General features: G+C 43.4%; 1 protein-coding gene across 2 annotated transcripts in view; it reads right to left on the bottom strand.

The window, feature by feature from the left end:
* txnrd2.2 (thioredoxin reductase 2, tandem duplicate 2) overlaps positions 1–4,533 on the bottom strand; it is a 95,346-nt gene extending 90,813 nt beyond the window's left edge. The window contains exons 1-2 of one of the 2 annotated variants that reach the window (XM_080208053.1): positions 4,405–4,533; positions 3,192–3,257 (exon numbers count right to left, since the gene is read on the bottom strand). In XM_080208053.1, coding sequence (XP_080064179.1) covers positions 3,192–3,257; positions 4,405–4,492 — 154 coding nt within the window. In that variant the 5' untranslated portion in view covers positions 4,493–4,533. Of the gene's footprint in view, positions 1–3,191; positions 3,262–4,356; positions 4,374–4,404 lie in introns of those variants that run through there. The other variant, XM_080208054.1, reaches the window with a different exon arrangement.
* Positions 4,534–21,092: the final 16,559 nt, after the last annotated feature.

Here is a 21,092-nt window from a genome sequence, read left to right as displayed (position 1 = left end):
TAATGTCAGGGGGACTAGCTAAGGTAAATGCACAGGGTTGTAGGGATTAGGCCTGGGTGGGATTGTGGTGCAAACTTGACAGGTCAAAAGTCCCCCCACTGCACTGCAGGAGTCTATGATTCTGTAATACTACTTCCTGTTACTCACTTCCACTTATTCAATACATGCTATTTGAAACTTACAAACATTCAGCATTTTCGTAACAAAAATAACAGTAAGCAAATAAAGCACTTTAACAGACACTTTCTTGAACTATTAAGATGTAAACCAGCTGCAAACTACAGCTACAAAACACCGAAAAGAACCTGTATTTCACAATGCTTTACTTCGTCAGTTCTCTTTATTGAGTCCCAAAACTATGCCAGGAAATTAATTATTGAGGAGATGTCACAATTCCTATGTCGTCAGACTTGGGTCACTAACGGCATGAAAAATTAAGTAACCAAACAATCTGGTTTTGGTTAAGGTGGCAGCAGCGTTAGCCAGGGCACTGGGAGAACGACACCTGGAATAGGGTCATGAGATAGATATGAACATATGAATTAGGAGGCGGCGGCTACTCAGCCCCTTGAGCCTGCTCCACTATTCAATAAGATCATAGTTGATCTGTTTGTAACTTCAATCCCGCATTCCTGCCAAGCCCCAATAACCTTCCACCCTTTAGCACTGTTGCCTCAGTGTGCCAGGGACCTGAATTCAATTCCTGCTTGGGTCATTGTCTGTGTGGAGTCTACATGTTCTCCCCACGTCTGTGTGGGTTTCCACTGGGTGCTCTGGTTTCCTCCCACAGTCCAAAGACATGTGGGTTGTGTGGACTGGCCATGTTAAATTGCCCCTTGTCAGGCCAACTAGCAAACTTGGGGTTATAAGGATAGGGCCTGGGTGGGATTGTTGTCGGTGCAGACTCAATGGGCCGAATGGCCTCTTTCAGCATTATAGGGATTCTATGATTCTAATCTATCTAGCTCTGCTTTAAAAGATCCCTAGTGTTTACCGAAAAAGATAGGCTGGCCCGAGTTTAATTTCTTTTCCAAAGTATTTGCTAGTCTACTGGGAGCCTGTTTCCGAAAATAAATTTAAAAAGGGCCATCTCAACGTTCAGAATCAACAAAACAGCAGGGGGAAAAAGGAGAAAAGTGACAAAATGGGAGGAAACAGGTGTTTAAATGATGAACTTATTAACAGGCTAATAAGTGTAATTTACACGGAGGCCCATTGTAGGGGCTAAAAGGTTTAAATATTTGTTTATACTGCACTCATTATAATTATACTAAACTGAAGCACTTCAACTCACTGCGTGAAAACCTTTGTGCTCAACAATACAGCTCCATCAGTGAGTATAATCATGCATCCTAAATAGCGCAGAAATCTGTAGGAGGTATAAGAGAAAAGGGAAATGTGCTGCACTCTGATTTGTGTCCTTATGCCACACTTTGGAAGCAGTAAATGGATTGTCCAAATGCAGGCCCCTTCTGAACATCATTGATAAATGTTCCTGTTTAGCGATTATGTATTGAATAAGTACACTGAAGTTATTATGGTTCTGGGTGAGTAAATGAGATAATTTGACTGATCAAAACAGTAAATGAAAAAGCATATCCAGCTGTTGCTCTGGTTTCTCCCTCCCCTGATGGTAACGGCACTGAATGGCCAGGGGAGGTAGTTAGATTATCTGCTGGAGATGGTCATTGCCTGGCACCTGCATATGGCAAGAATGTTACTTGCCATTTATCGCCTCAAGCATGGATATAGTCCAACTCGTGCAGACCCATTGCTTCATCATTAAATGGTGTTCAACATTCATCAAATATCCTCACTTTTGGCCATATGATGGAAGGAAGATCATTGATGAAGCAGCTACAATTAGCTGGATCTAGGACACTCCTGCAATATTGTCATGGGACCTCCAAAAACCACAACCATCTTCGAAATTGCTCAAACAATGGAGAGTTTGCCCGATTCCCATCAACTTCAATTTTCCTGGGGCTCCTTGATGCCACACTAAGTCAAATACTGCCTTAGTCTCAAGGACAATCTGTCTAACCTCATTTCTGGAATTCAGCTCTTTTGTCTATGTTCAGGCCAAGGCTGCGATGAAGTCTGGAGTCAAATGATCCTGGTTAAATTAAACTGAGCATCGATGAGCAGGTTATTGTTGAGTATTTTTGCTGCTTGATAGCACTGTCGATGACCCCTTTCTTTGCTGATGATGGAGTACATGTTGATAAGGCAGTAATTGGCCTGGTTGGATATGTCCTGCCTTTCCTGAATAGGACACTCCCAGACAATCTTCCACATTCTGGACAGGCTTCAGTGACGTCGCTGTACTGGAGCAGCTTGGCTTGGAGACACAGCTGCTTCTGGAAGAACGAGCCTGCAGTACTACAGCCAATGCTTTGTTGGATTCCATTGCCTTCACTGTACCCTAAGCACTCAGCCATTTCTTGATATTATGTGGACTAAATCAAGACTGGCATCTGTGAATGGGGGACGTCAAAAGGGCAGCAGAGTTATTTCAGCCTTGTCCTTTGTACTAATGTGCTGAGTTCTGTCGTTGTTGAGCCTCCTCCTCATATTTGTTGGTTCATTAGCCAACTCCGCGGAGGAGAGTGTAAAGCAGACCACTTGACTGGTATCCTAACCACCACTGATGCACAGTGGCAGCTACAAAATGCAATCCAGCTACCCACCGAGGTTCCTTTGACAGCACCTTCCGAAGTTGTAACCTCAACGACCTGGTAGGATAAGGGCTGCACCTGTAACTCCCTTCCTAACAGTGCTTTAGGTGTACACACACAAAACAGACTTCAGCAGTTCAAGAAGGTGGCTCACTATCACCTTCTCAAGCGCAATGAGGGATGGGCAACAAATGCTGGCTTTGCCAACAATGTCCACAAATTTAAAAATACATCACGACTGGATACAACTGGGCTGCAAAGTTTTGATCTAATCTCCTAGTTGCAGGACTGCTCACATCTGTCTAGAGAATGCTGTTTAACAGCATGTAGACTTGTGCTGTAGCTTCATGAAGTTGGCATGTCATTTTTAGAGACACCTCCTCTTGTCATCCTGTCCTGTACTCCTCATTACACCAAAGTTGGTCCCCAACTTGACAATAACAATTGTGAGAGATGTCTATCAGGATATATACTCAATTACAAGTATCCTAGTTAGCATGAATTAAATTGTACCTTCTTTAGAACAGGCAAGACCACCAGAGCCACCACCGATGACCAACAGGTCGTACTCATATTTTCCTGCAAATTAAAGAAACAACCAACATGAAAAACAGTTGAGTGGAGGAGATTGTTGAAGTTAGATAAACAGCTTTACAACGGGCATTCTCAGATTCAGCAGACAGGATTTGAGATGATGGTTGCTAATCCTGAAGTATTAAAGTTCCTTTACAAATAAAAAGGTCAGGCGCCCCACCATAGAGAACAAGGTTAAAAAGCCCTGAACGAATTGGTACAGAAGTCACCCAAACAGCTTCAGGCCCTCTCAAAGATAAATATCAAACTGTTGGATGAAATTCTCAGGCAATCATCTTTCTGCCTGAAATGGAAAACTTAGAGTGAGGAAAATGCAGCAGAGAAGAAAATAGGACAGGACGGGGAGGGGAGAATAGGGAAGAAGGGGTAAGTGGGGAAAGGGGGAGGGAATACAGATAAACAAAGTGGGGGGGGGGAATGAGGGGGAAGGAGAGGGGGGAATGAGGGGGAAGGAGAGGGGGGAATGAGGGGGAAGGAGGGGGGGGAATGAGGGGGACGGAGAGGGGGGAATGAGGGGGAAGGAGAGGGGGGAATGAGGGGGACGGAGAGGGGGGAATGAGGGGGAAGGAGAGGGGGGAATGAGGGGGACGGAGGGGGGGGAATGAGGGGGAAGGAGAGGAGGGAATGAGGGGGAAGGAGAGGGGGGAATGAGGGGGACGGAGGGGGGGGAATGAGGGGGACGGAGAGGGGGGAATGAGGGGGACGGAGAGGGGGGAATGAGGGGGACGGAGAGGGGGGAATGAGGGGGACGGAGAGGGGGGAATGAGGGGGACGGAGAGGGGGGAATGAGGGGGAAGGAGAGGGGGGAATGAGGGGGAAGGAGAGGGGGGAATGAGGGGGAAGGAGAGGGGGGAATGAGGGGGAAGGAGAGGGGGGAATGAGGGGGACGGAGGGGGGGAATGAGAGGGACGGAGGGGGGATGAGGGGAAGGAGGGGGGGAAGGGGAATAGGGAAGAATAAGGCAGGGGGAATGAAAGGATGAGGGAGGGGGGTAAATGAGGGAGGAGGGGGGTAAATGAGGGAGGAGGGGGTAAATGAGGGAGGAGGGGGGTAAATGAGGGAGGTCGGCGCTTCTGAGCAGCCTCAGTCCCCGGGCTCCGCTTTCCCAGACCCGATCCCCAATGACCCCTACCTGCCAGTCCCCGGGCCCCGCTCCCCCAGCCCCGGGCCCGGGCCCCGCTCTCTCTCCCCCAGCGGCTCCACAGCCTCAGCGCCGCCATCTTGCCCGGCCTGAGGACCCCGGGCCGCCTGCCCTCCGCGCTGCCTGAGTGAAATCCTTCATTTCACAATTTCATCAAACCTGCTCCCAAACAGACTCCAAACACCCCACAGCACAACATACTAAATACACACTACATGCTAACCATCCCCACAGCACAACATGCTAAATACACACTACATGCTAACCATCCCCACAGCACAACATACTAAATACACACTACATGCTAACCATCCCCACAGCACAACATACTAAATACACACTACATACTAACCAAGCCTGATTTTGAACAAATGATTGCTGCAGTTTGTTTTGAGTAGCCCTGTCTTTATCATGTTAAGTGTTACCCTCTTTAATGTATATTTATTTTAATGTTTAAAGTTTATTTAACAGTGTCACAAGCACTTACATTGAAGTTACTGTGAAAACACCAGCGAAGTTACTGTGAAAAATCCCCTTTCATTTTGAAAAATCTTTAATGTTGTTTCACAATGTTCCGAAAGTTATTATTCCTCCATGTTTACTTTGTGAAACATTTTGCCGACAAAGTTGATCTTTCTCTATACCCTAGCTATGACTGTAACACTACATTCTGCACTCCGTCCTTTCCTCTATGAATGGCACACAATACTTTTCACTGTATACTAATACATGTGACAATACATCAAAATCAAACAAACTTGTTGGAAGTGATCATATCTGATACCTTAGCAATAACAGCAGTTGACTGGATGGGCTGAATGGCCTCCTGTGCTGCACCATTCTGATTCTCAGAGTGTTAGCAAACTTCAATATGATCCTGGAGTGTCCAGGCACTGAAGATTAATCTTCAATATACTGCAACAACCCCTGTATAAAATCACTGAAGCATCTCCCCTTAAGACACTTCTTAAAAACCCACTCTTTGACCAAACTTATCCTAATATCTCACTATAGAAGGATCATTTATTTATAAAAAAAAAGCAGGTGCTGAATTGACAACACAAATAAAACAAATAATCATAAGTTACAAATAAAAACATAAAAGGATTGCACAAGTATTCATTATACAAATAATTAAAGAGATCTGCATTTTGCAGTGTTGTAAGTTATAGAATTGTATTATAGTCCATAGTTCGTCTGTTGTCAAGTTAATTGCCAGTCATTTTCATATTCAGGAGGGTATTGGGCTTACTCAGTGTGTTCTAGATTTTATTTATGAAATTGTGTCTTTTCTCCCCTAGTTCGTCCCATGACCTGATGGCAAATTTTGTTTCATTGCCTTCTCTAATGCTCCTTTGAAGTGCTTTGGGATAATTTACTACATTAAAGGCCCTTTGTTAAAAATATATTTTTGTTTATCAGCTGTAGCTTCAGAGGACAGCACGCTCATCTCTAGGACAGAAGGATGGGACTTCGAGTCCCACTCCAGAGATGAGACATTAAACTGAGACAAGGTCTGTCCTTTCAGATGATGTAAAAGATCCCACGACACTAGTTTGAAGTGCAGTTACTTCCAGTGTCCTGGCTACCCCTCAATCAACATCACCAAACAGATTATCTGGTCATTATCACATTTCTGCTTGTGGGATCTCGCTGTGTGCAAATTGGCCACCCTGTTTCCTAAATTATAACAGTCACTACATTATCAACAGGACAGCCTGTGGTTTTGAAAGGTATTGTATTGCTTTGTATACTTTTGGTTGTTAGTTCATTTCTTCCATTTCTAATAGGCTGTTGGAAGGTAGGCAGATTGACCATAGGAGTGCTGGGGTCAGGGAGGAGGGGAAGAAGGGGGGTGGGGGTGGTGCTGTAAGGTCTTGGTGTCACAAATAGATCCAGTTGGCAAAACCAAATGACAGGACACAGTGCATCTGCAATGAGACTTAAGATCTGTGGAAAAGCATAAGGACTGAAGGAGACGACAAGTAGGTGAATTCAATGCCATCGCAGATGCTGAAAGAAAAATAAAAACAACAAAGACAAAAGAACAAAGAAAATTACAGGAACAAAAAAAGGAACAAAATCCGCAACAATTCATGTCGCAGACTGTCCACTTCTAATTATTCACTTTGATTGGCAGCTATTAACAATGAGGCCATTAAGGAGTATTAACACTTTATTATTAGATTTAATTTAGTGGTGAGTTTAAATGGCAGTGTGGAAATAGTAACTTCATGAATTCACAACAAGAATAAAGGTGTAACGCCATTTTCAACAAAGTTAACAGTGGAGCAAGGCTAATTGTCCAACAACTTGCATGATTCACAATTCGTGGACTCTTTTTCAACAGCTTGCTGTTATTTATGTAAAAATTATCCAGTGTTTATTGTTCCTACACTTAGGTTTTCAGCAAATTCTGGACTATTGTCAAAGGTCAGATTGATAAGCTTTGCAACGACATGACTACCAGGTGATTAAAGATACATATGAAAGTAAATAGTATTAAAAGCTAAATCCAGTTGAATACTTGGGACCAAATTGTATGGCAAGGTGACACAGGTTCAAACCAGTAAAAGACAAATATAGGTGTGACGTCAGTAAATTCTTCCAAAACCACAAGTGGTTAGCACAAGAAATGAACTCTCAGATTCAGTCATGGAGACAAGAAATTCAATGGGGAATTCAGAAGAAACTTTTTTTTTAAATCCAAAGAGTAGTGAGAGTTGGAAATGAATTGTACAGCTGCATGTAGAGAGAGGCCAGACAAGCATATGAGGGACAAAAGAATGGAGGGTTATGATAATGGATTTAAGTGAGGAAAAATGGGAGGAGGCTCAAGTGGAGCATAAACACCAGCACAGACTGGTTGCACCAAATGGACTGTTTGTGTATCATATATCACTGCAACATCATATATAACTGGAGATGAAGTTATTTTATTTCATTCTGTATCTTCTTTTCCTCTCATTCATCCATTTTTATCACTTTTTTTCCATTTTTCCATTCCCACTCTCTTTTTTTAGAATATTATAGAAGCTTCCATTGAAAATGAGGTGCTGTTTCTTTGATTAATTATCTTCACTATATGTTAATTGTGTCACAAGTATTGTTTCTTGCGCACTATACAGACAAAACATATTGTTCATAGAGAAGGAAACGAGAGAGTGCAGAATGTGGTGTTACAGTCAGAGGGTGCAGAGAAAGATCAGCTTAATGCAAGGTAAGCCCATTCAAAGGTCTGACAGCAGCAGGGAAGAAGTTGTTCTTGAGTTGGTTGGAACGTGACCTCAGATTTTTGTATCATTTTCCCGATGGAAGAAAGAATGTCCGGCGTGCGTGGGTTCTTAATTATTTTGGCAGCGGAAGTGTTGACAGAATCAATGAATGGAGGCTGGTTTGTGTGATGGATTGAGATACATTCACAACCTTTTGTAGTTCCTTGCAGTCTTGGGCAGAGCAGGAGCCCATACCAAGCTGTGATACGACCAGAAAGAATGCTTTCTATGGTTACTCTGTAAAAGTTGGTGAGAGTTATTGCTGACATGCCAAATTTCCTTAGTCTTCTGAGAAAGTAGAAGCGTTGGTGGGCTTTCTTAACTATAATGTCAGCATGGGGGTACCAGGACAGATTGTTGGTGATCTGGACACCTAAAAAATTGAAGCTCTCAACCCTTTCTACTTTGTCCCCATTGATGTAGACAGGGGTATGTTCTTCCTTACACCTCCTGAACTCAATGACAATCTCTTTCATTTTGTTGTCATTGAGGGAGAGATTATTGTTGCTGCACCAATTCACCAGATTCTCTATCTCATTCCTGTATTCTGTCTCATCATTGTTTGAGATCCAACCCACTACATGGTGTCGTCAGCAAACTTGAAAATAAAATTGGAGGGGAATTTGGCTACACAGTCATAGGTGTATAAGGAGTGTAGTAGGGCTGAGAACACAGCCTTGCGGGGCACCAGTGTTGAGGATGATCGTGGAGGAAGTGTTGTTGCCTATCCTTACTACTTGTGGTCTATAAGTTAGGAAGTTCAGGATCCAGTCGCAGAGGGAAGTGCCGAGGCCCAGACCACGGAGTTTGGAGATGAGTTTTGTGGGAATAATAGTGTTGAAAGGCTGATCTGTAGTCAATAAATAGGAGTTTGGTATAGGTGTCCTTGTTATCTAGGTGTTCCAGGGTTGAGTGCAGGGGCCAGGGAAATGGCGTCTGCTGTGGATCTGTTGTGGCAGTAGGCAAACTGTAGTGGATCCAGGTAGTCGGGGAAGATGGAATTGATTCGTGACATGACTAACGTTTCGAAGCATTTCATAACGATGGATGACAGAGCCACCGGCCGATAGTCATTAAGGCACGCTGTCTGGTCTTCCTTAGATACCAGGATGATGGTTATCTTCTTGAAGCAGACAGGGACCTCAGATTGTTGTAAAGAGAGGTTGAAGATGTTTGTGAATACCCCCACCAGCTGATCCGCACAGGATCTGAGTGCATGTCCAGGTATGCCATCTGGCCAGTTGCTTTCCATGGGTTGACCTAAAAGAAAGCTGCTCTTATATCTGCAGGGGTGACCCCAGATACATGTTCATCCAGGGCTTCCAGGGTGGAGGGCATGGTCTCACTGACCTCTTGCTCAAAATGGGTATAGAATGCATTAAGCTCAGAAAGGAGTGTGTTGGAGCCAGTGATTTTACATGCCTTCATCTTGTAGCCTGTTTCTTGGGTATACTTTGAATTTTCATTGGAACAGTGCAGGAGCCAAGGGCAGAGGTTTCAGAGTAAGGGAAGCAACTAGAAGCTCAGAGTCACATCTGCAGATGAAAAGTAAATGTTCAACTCTACACTTGGTCACACCGATTCAGAAGAGGCAGCACAGAAGCAGCAAACTGAAAGAAGTAAAAATGCTACATGGAGTATTTGGGACCCTGGCTTGTGAGAACATGGAAAATAAATGGAAGGGAAGAAGGGGAAGAGAGGACAACTCCTGTGATGCCACAAGAGGGTGCAGTGAGAAGGGAGAAGGTATAAAGGCAAATTACTGCGGATGCTGGAATCTGAAACAAAAAGAGAAAATGCTGAAAAATCTCAGCAGGTCTGGCAGCATCTGTGGGGAGAGAATAGAGCCAACGTGTCGAGTCTGGATACCCTTCATCAGCGGAGAGGTAATGGTGAATTGAGGAATGAATCAGGAAATCCCTACAGAATGTTGAAGGGGGCGTGGGGAAGATGTGTTTGCTGGTGACATCACACTGGAGGTGATGTAAATGACAGAGGATGATTAGTTGACTGTGGAGAATAAAGGGTTAACTCAGTTTTTCTCCCCAGAGTTACTGCTTGACCTTCAAACTGCTTCCAGGATTTTTTTGTTTTTATTTCAGAATGATTGCAGTTTCATTAAACACAAAGCGCTGCGGTTCTTCTTTCACATGGCAAGGATTCAGTACACAGCTGGAAGGAAATCTCCAGAGCATCAACTGAGCAGATTGGTGCAGAATACAGAAAATAAAGTTTGCTGCAGAGACTCAACGTAGAATCCCTACCATGTAGAAAGAGACCATTCAGCCCATCGAGTCTGCACCAACCGCAATCCCACCCAGGCCCCATTTCCATAACCCTTCATATTCACCCTGCTAATACCCCTAACACTAGGGTCAATTGAGCATGGCCAATCAACCTAACCCATCTCTGGATATGGGAGGAAACCAGAGCACCCTGAGGAAACCCATGCAGACACAGGGAGAATGTGCAAACTCCACGTAGACAGTGACCCGAGGCCAGAATTAAACTCAGATCCCCAGCGCTGTGAGGCAGCAGCGCTAACCACTATGTGTCACCATGTTGCCCCAAATAAATCAAATTCCAAATTTTTATTGGACTCAAATTTCAAAGTCTGCTGTGGGATTTGAACCCAGGTCCCCAAAGCATTACTATTGGTCCCGGGATTACTAGTCCACTGATAATATGCCATACCCTCCCCATACAGATCAAGGAGCATCAATAGTACCTTGCATACAAGATGGAGGGGGGTGTAGTTTGACCTCTGAATGCACTGCTGCCTTACAGCACCAGGGAACTGGGTTCGATTCCTGGCTTGGGTCACCAACTATGTGGAGTCTGCACTTTCTCCCCATATCTGCGTAGGTTTCCACCAGCTGCTCCAATTTCCTCCCACCGTCCAAAGATGTGTGGGTTGGGTGGATTGACTATGCTAAATTGCCCCTCATTAGTGTCGGGGAAAATGCATGGGATTACAGGGATAGGGCCTGGATAGAGTTGTGGTTGGTGCATACTCGATAGGCTGAATGGCCTCCTTCTGCATAGTGGGGATTCTATGATTCTCTCAGAAAGCAGCTGGTAGATGTATGCTACAGTAAACAATGAGCACACACACACACCCTTTCCAGGAGCACAAGCTTTAAGTGGCTCAAGCCTGCTCTTATTTCACATGCTTACTGACTCTAGGAGGGCAAGTGTTTATCACAAAGTGGGAGGGAGACATCTCGTGACTTTATCAAAGAATTTCTTTGACACTGGCAGTGGTGCAGGTTTTGCTGCCTTGGTTAGGGAAATAGGAGCAGGCTCTTGAGCCCATTCTGCCAACCATCTGAGCTGTACGTCGATTCTATCCATTTTCATTTCATAATTTTAATAGTTTTTCTTTGTTTGCTAACATTATTCATTTTTGTTTTGAAATTTACGATTATCTGCGTCAACAGCTTTCTGGGGATTAGAGTCAGATTTCCACTCCAAAGATGTGCAGGTTAGGTTGACTGGCCGTGATAAATTGATCCTGGCGTCAGGGGAATTAGCAGAGCAAATATGTGGGATTGCAGGGATAGGGCTTGGGTGGGATGGTGGTCATTGTAGACTCGATGGGTCGAATGGCCTCCTTTGTACTGTAGGGATTCTATAATTACCCTTTAAAGGGGGAAGTTCTTCCTGATATCACCACTGAATGACTTGGCACTAATTTTAGGGTTCTGCCTCCTTGTTCTAACTGTTTCCCAATCAGAAATAGTTTCTCTCTACCTATCCCATCAAATCTTCTATTCAATTTGGACGCCTCAATCAGATCTCTTGCTGAACTTCCTATGTTCAAGGTAATGGTCCGTGTAATGTAGTTTCATGATTTAACCTTTTTAGCCCAGGTATCATTCTGGTAAATCTGATTAGCAACCCTTCCAACACTCACAAAGTCTTTCTGATTTGTGGACCCCAGGATAAATTGTGTGATGGAGACAAACCTTGGTGGTGGTGCGGACATGCTGAGTAAAGTCCAGAGAGGCACACAGCCAAGTTCCCAGCTCTTGAGCAGAACTGAGCTCCAGCATCTCGTCAAAGGGTGAAAGATCAATCAAACAGCCCCTGGAATAGTGTGGACACTGGAACTTTGAACTGCAAAACCTAAAAGGCTAGAAAAACAGAGCTGGTTTGGCAGCATCTATGGAGAGAGAGCATGGAGTCCAACGTGAACCCTTCTTTAAAAAATATTCATTTATGGGATATGGGCATCGCTGGCTGGCCCAACTTTTATTGCTCATCCCAGAGGGTGTTTAAGAGTTAACTACATTGCTGTGGTTCTGAAGGCCAGACTGGATAAGGACAGCAGATTTCCTTTCCTAAAGGACATTAGTGAGCCAGATGAGTTTTTAAACAACAATTGACAATGATTTCATGGTCAGACTTTCAACTCCAGATTTTATTGAATTCAGATTTCATCAGCTGCCGTGACGGGTCCCTTGAGTATTACCCTGGGTGTCTGGATTACGAGTCCAGTGACAACACCACCATGCCACTGTCTCCCCTTTGGAACTGGCATTGGCCAGGAGGCACTGCCCTCTCCCCTGATCTTATCAAGTTTGATCGGCAAAGGAAAGGGGACAAATAAAAAAGGGGAAATATCCAAACGAAAAGGTTGAAATTACTGAACCAATCTCAACATTTCCACTTTTCCAGGTTCTTGATCAATAAGGGGGGTCAAGCGTTACAGGGAGACGGCAGGAGAACAGGGATGAGAATCATCTCAGCCATGATTGAATGCTGGAGCAGACTCGATGGGCCGACTGGCCTAATTCCTCTCCTATATCTTATGGTTTTAGCGATCTGTTTTGAGCTATTTTCTCTGAAAATAGAGTCTGAAAGAAAATGTCTGTAAACTCAGGAAATTGAACATCTTCACCAGCCTGAATATTTCTAGATAAGACTGTGGAAGTGCAATAATGTAGTTCTTGAAGATGATTATCCGAGTGATTTTAATTCATTTCTCTTTGCATCCTCCCCCATCTCTCCCATCCACGTCTGTTCTGTTTGCAGGCTTGCAGCTGGGAGACCTGGCAAGTCACCTGTGGATTTCTGCCCAGCTTTAACACTGCTGCTCGACTGTGCAGGTTTGCCCCAGGCACGATAGCTTATTTCTGTATTTTCAGAACTGACAAAAGCCATCACAAGTGGAGTGGATGGATTTAAAGGCCAGGTAGCCGAGGGAGCTCAGACAGCTGCTGCTTATAATTCTACCTTATGTAACTAGAACATATCTCTTAAAGCAGAACTGTAATTGACTTTAAATGACTGCTAAAGAATTGCATTTATAAATCACCTTTAATGACCTCAAAATGTTCCAAGGTGCTTTACAGCCAATTAAGTACTTCTTGAAGTGCAGTCACTGATGCATTATTAAAGATTGCTATTGCCTTCCAAGCCCTTTCTTTGTTTCAACCTTTTAGATACATGAATACAGATTAAAAGACAAGCTGAGAAAAAACATATGCATGATTTCTCTCGGACTAATGTGCTCACTGGGGATTCGGAATCCTAGTCTTCATCGAGATAGTCACTGAATGAAACTTCATGATGTCATGAGAAATTTCACCCAAAGCATTCAGAGAATCATTGAATTGTACAGCACAGAAAGAGACCCGTTTGACCTGCTGGGCGTCTTTGAAAGAGCCATTCAATTAGTCCCACTTCCCCGGAATTTACTTCCACCATCCTTGCAGATGCTGTGTTCCATTAAAAAAAGATGCAGTGGCTTTAAAGTGCAGGTGGGGCATAAGAAACATTATAAATAGAGGCATAATGTACAAAAGCAAACAAATTACATCCAACCTTTAGAGAACACAGTTGTTAGCATTGCTGCATCACAATGCCAGGGACCTGGGTTCAATTCTGGCCTGGGGTGACTGTGGAATTTGCACATTCTCCCAGTGTTTGCATGAGATTCCTCTGGGTTGCTCTGGTTTCCTTCCACAGTCCAAAAATGTGCAGGTTAGGTTGTTTGTCCATGCTAAATTGCCCCTTAGCGTCAAGGAGATTAGCAGGGTTAATGCATAGGGATAGGGCCTGGATGGGACTGTTGTCCGTGCAGGTTCGATGGGCCCAATGGCCTCTTTCTGCACTGAGATATTCAATGAACGCTGTTTCAGTCTCACCAGTTGTGGACACCAGATTTTTAAGAGGGTGCAGAAAAGATATACAAGATTAGTTGCAGGGATGTGGGACTTCAGTTACACGGACAGATTAGTGAACCTGGGGTGAAAAGGTGGATTCAAGCACGGCTTTCACAAAGAAGTGGATAAAGTAAAGTTTATTTATTAGTCACAAGTTGGCTTACATTAACACTGTGAAACTCTCCTTGTTGTCACACTCCGACGCCTGTTCAGATACACTGAGGGAGAATTTCGTACAGCCAGCGCACCTAATCCGCACATCTTTGGACTGTGGGAGGAAACTGGAGCACCTGGAGGAAACCCACGCAGACACAGGGAGAATGTGCAAACTCCACACAGACAGTGACCCAAGCTGAGAATGGAACCCAGGTCCCTGGCACTGAGAGGCAGCAGTGCTAACCCACTGTGCCACCATGCCGCCCCTTAAAAGTTAAGAATTTGCAGGGCTACAGGGAAAGAGAGGTTCCATTTGGGCAACATCTGTGTTGCATGAATGATCAGCGAGTTGGCTGGGTCACTGAACACCATGAAGTCAGAATGTGAAATTCCCTCTGGCCTCAGGTCGGTGTGAAAACAGGTGCTGCGCCTCATTTCTTTCTCAAATCGGTTTTCATTTGAAAATTAAAGGTTTATTTGAAGCTTCTCAAACATCCTGCCAATGTTCAAAGAAGCAAAACTAATCTTTTTCTTCACTGCTCAAATAACAAATGTCATCTCAAGACATTTGTCATCTCTTCCATCCCTTACTGTTTGTTTGGTTTCTGAATCTGATTCATGTGTTGTTCACAGCTCTTCCCACCTCAAGGGTAATAGCCTCATTTATATTAATAAACAAACATTTATTCTTTTTCAATTTCCCCAGTTGAAGATGCTTTCAAAGCTTCCTGTGGACGTAGTATCAGCAAAGTGCATTTCTCCAATTCTATTTTATCAAAGTCAACATGGAACAAATTGTAGAAACTCAGAATGAAGATGAAAGTGCTATGCAAGCACTGGAGAGCAGCTGGACGTCAACTCCAAGACTTTGGAGCTTCTATGTATCTGCAGCCCGTGCAGTTTGACGTTTTCAGCTCTTTGGGCTGAGGTCTGTCCCAGAGCTCCTGTGCCGACAGGGTCATATGACCAGGAGAGCAGCACTGTTGAAAGCAAAAATCCAAAGGAGCGGTCCCATAGGGAGAGGGGCTAGCAAAAGAGTCCCATGGACAGAAAGCAGTCCCAGTTAAATTAAAGAGGAGCAGAGGGAGGCTCCAAACAGGGACAGGACTGCAGTTAATTTCAATATAGAAGGCTCAGAAGAAGCCCTGGCAATCAATCGTAAAGTACTCAGGAGGAGTACTGAAGACCTAAGATGGCAGCAGAAGGTTGGTTCCGCCATGCCGTAGGTCACTGGAATAAAGGTACTCCTTTGGAGCAATCTGCTCAGCTTGGCTGAAGATCTGAAGTTGTGCTTGTGATTGTAGCTAGAGCTCAGATTTGGGAATCAGAGGAACAGACTCTCAGAAGACAAGACTCAAACCCTGTGAAGTTGAATGTCGTTGAGGCTCTCCAAGTTGGAGCGACTTGTGGAGAGAATTCTAAAGTTAGATCTTCAAAGGTGAAGACGGAATCCCTCATGAGAGAGGGATAGAGTTTGTGAAATTTGTTGACTTTCAGCGTGACTGATATTTGGGTGGGTTAAGAAATCCTTTGACTTCATCTTGGTCACATCTGCCATTTATGGTGTGGTGTATTTGACCACAGTTTGTCTGTTAACTCATATGCACACTGCATAAACCTTGAATGTTACAGTATAAGTGAGATATTGTGAATTGTTTTATATTTCCCACCTTTACACATTTATTCTTGTTTGTTAAAAACCTATGGGGAGTCTTGTGGCTTTACCTTGAGTATGTGTCTTGAATCTCAAACTTTGTCTTCGGCGGCGTGGGCTCGTTGGGCCAAAGGGCCTGTTTCCCGTGCTGGGTTGTTCTTTGTTTAAACAAGATGTTACTGGTACATAACCGATTCTTACCAAAAACTTGAGGGTCTAGCAAGGATCATAACACAAGTCAGTGCTGCCCAAACATTTTCCTGGTGTGATTCCATTTTAATACATCAGACTCCTTTGTGTGATCATATAATGAGAATGTTAGTAGTCTGAGTGTTGCTGGGTGAGGGTGGGGGTGGGGTGGGGGGCACATTGGGGAGGCTACAGCTGCCAGGATAATTATTATTAATGCAAAAAAGAATTATGTTGCAGTTTATTATTAGTGCAATTGAAAGTATAATTAATGCAACTGGATCCTGATTAACTTAATAGAATCCTGATTAATTAAATAGGATACTCATTATTTATGCAATAAGAATTGGATTTTGATGGAACGGACACCAGATTATGAATGTAATAGTAATCTGACTGTTAATGAAGTAGGAGTGAGCAATTATATTTATGTAATAAAATTCTTATCGCTGATACAATAGGATTCAAATTACTGTAATTTAATCACAATTAGTAACACATTATGATCTTGATTATTGATGTAAAATGATCCTGGTTATTAAGGAAATAGGCTTTCTACATAAAAGAAACCTACCTTTTTTACTGACTCAGATTCCAGCATCCGCAGTATTTTGCCTTTACCTTTTTACTAGGTTCTTTTGCAGCAGCAATTGGGCCTCAGAGAGCTCTCCATTCAGCTAGCCAGCAGAAATCCATCCAAAATTCACACGGCATTGCTCCCTCAAAGCTCACAACCTCAAAATCTCATCAGTGCAATTCAGTTTTGCAAGTTCTGATACAAGTGTTTGCAGATGCTGTTAAAATAACTGTGCGCATCAGACGGTGAGATATCATAAGTTGAAAGTGCGTGTTTACTATAGTGCAACACCATCTCTAACTAGAGGAAATAGCACAAAAACAAAAATATTAAATAACCAAATGTTCTGTGCCAGAACAAATCATAACACATTTGTTCATCGATTTGCTCAAAAAAATCCTTTACTTCTCAATAAAAACATTTCAAATGCTAAAAGATTCATATAGCTTTGGGATCTGAATATTAAATATGATTCGTACAATTGAAGGAAATGCCTAAGTTGCCAAAACACTCAATCTATCCACTGTGTAACATGGCATAGAGATCTGCAGGGTACCACATTTAACCCATGATCTTTACTTTTGGGTCAATGCACCTAACCAACACGTCTTTCAGAATGTGGGAGGAAACCAGCATAGACTCGGGGAGAATGTGCAAACTCCACATGGGCAGGGATCAAAGCCAGGAAACGAACCCGGGTCCCTGGCGCTGTAAAGCAGCAGCGTTAACCACAGTGCCGGCCCACACTGGGGACACGGTTTCTGGTTTCCTCCCACATTCTGAAAGACGTGCTGGTTAGGTGCATTGACCCAAACAGGCGCCGGAGTGCTGGCAACTAGGGGAATTTCACAGTAACTTCATTGCAGTGTTAATGTAAGCCTTACTTGTGACTAATAAATAAACTTTACTTTTTACTTTACTGACTTGACCATCTTGGCCAAGATGATACAGGCAGAACAATTGATTATCGCATGAAAAGATGTAGATAAAAATGAATCAGCCAGATTTTTGTTCCTAATTATTATGCATCAATACCCACTGCACGTGATGATGTGTAGATATCAGATTTGGCTGTGACTCCCTAATAGACTGCCAAGTTCACTGTCTGGACTTTGACAGACAAATGATAATGGAGAATAACAAGATCCTTGAAATCATCATCCAGAAGTCAACTTCTTCAACAATCAACTACAATATTTAAAGAAATCACCAGGAACATAAGAGCAGGAGTAGGTCATTCAGCCCTTATTATGCTTTGCCATTTAACTGGATCATGGCTGATCTACTGAAAGTCAGTCCTGCTCTTCAAATAATGCATCCTGGCCAAAATTCATTCCTTGGCCAGTAGAACAAACATTACTCAATTATTCATCTCATTGATCATTGCTAGGATCTTGCTACATCAGAACAATAAAAAAAAATGCTTTAATTTGATATCATGCTCAGATTTCATGAAGTCACATTCAGTTGCAGCTTACGATATACAAGATGTGACACCTATGGTTTAAAGAACACAACTAGGAGCAGGGGTAGGCCATCTGGCCCCTCGAGCCTGCTCCGCTATTCAATAAGATCATGGCTGATCTTTTCGTGGACTCAGCTCCACTTATCCACCCACTCACCGTCACCTTAATTCCTTTATTGTTCAGAAATTTATCTATCCTTGCCTTAAAAACATTCAATGAGGTAGCCTCAACTGCTTCACTGGGTAGGGAATTCCACAGATTCACAACCCTTTGTGTGAAGAAGTTCCTCCTCAACTCAGTCCTAAATCTGCTTTTGAGGCTAGCCCCCTGGTTCTAGTTTCACCTGTCAGTTGAAACAACTTCCCTGCTTGTATCTTATCTATTCCCTTCATAATCTTATATGTTTCTATAAGATCTCCCCTCATTGTTCTGAATTCCAATGAGTATAGCCCCAGACTACTGTGTCTCCTCATAAGCCAACCCTCTCAACTCCAGAATCAACCTAGTGAATCTTCTCTGCACCCTCTCTAGTGCCAGTACATTTTTTCTCAAGGAAGGAGACCAAAACTGTAAATAGTGCTCCAGGTGTGACCTCACCAGCACCTTATACAGCTGCAACATAACCTCATTGTTTTTAAACTCCATCCCTCTAGCAATGAAGGACAAAATTCCATTTGCCTTCTTAATTACCTGCTGCACCTGTAAACCAACTCCTTGTGATTCCTACACAAGAACACGCAGGTCCCTCCGCACAGCAACATGCTGCGAATTTTTACTATTTAAATAACAGTCCAGTTTGAGTTTGAGGAGATTTTCTGAGAGGTGGAGATGTACATAAGAACATAAGAAATAGGAGCAGGAGTAGGCCATCTAGCCCTTTGAGCCTGCCCCGCCATTCAATAAGATCATGGCTGATCTGAAGTGGCTCAGTTCCACTTTCCCGCTTTCTCCCCATAACCCTTAATTCCCCTATCAGAAACCTATCTACCCGTGTCTTAAATATATTTAGCGAGGTAGCCTCCACCACTTCAACGGGCAAAGAATTCCAGAGATTCACCACCCTTTGAGTGAAGAAATTCCTCCTCAACTCCGTTCTAAACTGCTCCCCCCTTATCTTGAGGCTGTGCCCTCTAGTCCTGCTGTCCTTTGAGTGGGAAGAACCTCTCTACCTCGACCCTATCCATCCCCTTCATTATCTTAAGATCCCCCCCTCATCCTTCTAAACTCCAACGAGTACAGACCCAGTCTATTCAGCCTCTCTTCATAGTCCAACCGCCTCATCTCTGGTATCAGCCTAGTGAACCTCCTCTGCACTCCCTCCAAGGCCAAAATATCCTTGCGCAAGTGCGGCGACCAAAACTGCACACTGTACTCCAGCTGCGGCCTCACCAGTGCCTTGTACAGTTGCAGCAAGACCTCCCTGCTTCTATATTCTATCCCCCTCGCTATAAAGGCCAGCATCCCATTCGCCTTCTTGATCACCTGCTGCACCTGCAGACTGGGTTTTTGCGACTCATGCAGAAGGACCCCCAGATCCCTCTGCACTGTAGCAGAGGAGAGGGGAGAGAGAGATGTTCAATCTTAAAATCCAGGATTTTGAAAAGATGATGAACGGTACAGGAGACTGCCACCCAGAGACAATTTTATGAAGTCGAAATCAGGCCATCAAAACTGACTGAGTTGTTCAACACTCCATTTGGGCTGTTTCTGGATATACAGCACAGTAACTTTTTAAATTAAAAAATCACTATATTTGGAATTACAGCACACAGGAGGCCCTCATGTCCATTGCATTTCTGCCAGCTCTTCAGGAGACCTATCCAATTGCATCCATTCACCTTCTCTTTCCCCAAGGGCTCATAAATTTTTCCTTAACAAGTATTTCTCAAATTCCCTTTCAAATTTTGTACTGAATCTGTTTTCACTGTGGAATTCATTACCACAGGAAGTGGTTGGTGCCAAAACATTGAATGTACTCAAGAGTGAGCTGGATATAGCACTTGGGGGTGAATGAGATCAAAGGTTATGGGGAGAAAGCAGGATTAGGCTGCTGAATTGGATGATCAGCCATGATCATGATGAATGGCAGAGCAGACTCAAAGGACCAAATGGTCTCCTCCTGCTCCTAACTTCTACGTTTCCCTATCCCTGACATTACATTCCAGGTCATAAGAATGCAATATGTAAAAAAAAAAATCCTTCCTCTCTCGGTTCTATTGCCACTTTATCTGGTGCATGCTTTTTGGAAGATTGAATTTTGTTATGAGCATTGGACTAGATCCAACTACTGTCTTGTACTCATCCTGCAGATTTATTTTATCAATTACTTTACAATGATTACTAATATCAAACCATACAAGGGTGTTAACTATTGTGAGCCATCGTATATTAAATTACGTATCAAGCCTTTGAAATATATTAAACATCAATGGTAAATCTTTCTGGTACTACATTATACAGTCGTTAACTACTGGCCATGGTGGTTTCTTTAATTGAGACGATTTATGTAGAACAGCCCTCCAAGTGAGAAAGGATCATAAATACAAGATTGAATATAACAGTAATCATAAAACAGAGATACAAACTGTATAAGCAAACTGTATCTATAATCATATTGTCAGGCTGTTACAAAAAGGCAGCCAGACTAACCTGATAGAAAAACCGCCACAAGCACAATGGGCTGAATGACCACTCCCCTCAGACTCAGTGATTTCAGTAAAAGATTCCTCTGATGCTTCAGTCGATGAAGTTAATGTGTGGCTGAGTCTCTCAGATCAAAAGGATTACAGATTCAACCCCCAAATTGGTGACAATGTGGGTGGTACAATTGGGATGGTCACCCCCAGATTCCATTCCCCGATCGGAAAAGATAATAGTCGGCAATTCACAGAATCATAAAATAGAATCATAAAATCCCTACAGTGCAGAAGGAGGCCATTTGGCCCATCGAGTCTGCACCGACCACAATCCCACCGAGGCCCTATTCCCGTAATCTCATTAACCCCCTGACACTAGGGTCAATTTAACACAGCTAATGCTCCTAATCTGCACATCTTTGGACTGTGGGAGGAAACCAGACCACCCGGAGAAAACCCACGCAGATACAGGGAAAATGTGCAACCTCCAAAAGATAGCAGTCAAACTCTCCCTACAACCACACACTGTGAATTTAGTGACCCGAGCCGAAATCAA

Source organism: Carcharhinus amblyrhynchos, chromosome 20 (genome assembly GCF_965287045.1).
Source record: "Carcharhinus amblyrhynchos chromosome 20, sCarAmb.v2.hapA, whole genome shotgun sequence".
In the NCBI taxonomy this organism is placed as follows: Eukaryota; Metazoa; Chordata; class Chondrichthyes; order Carcharhiniformes; family Carcharhinidae; genus Carcharhinus; species Carcharhinus amblyrhynchos.
This window is presented reverse-complemented; position numbering and strand designations above follow the sequence as displayed.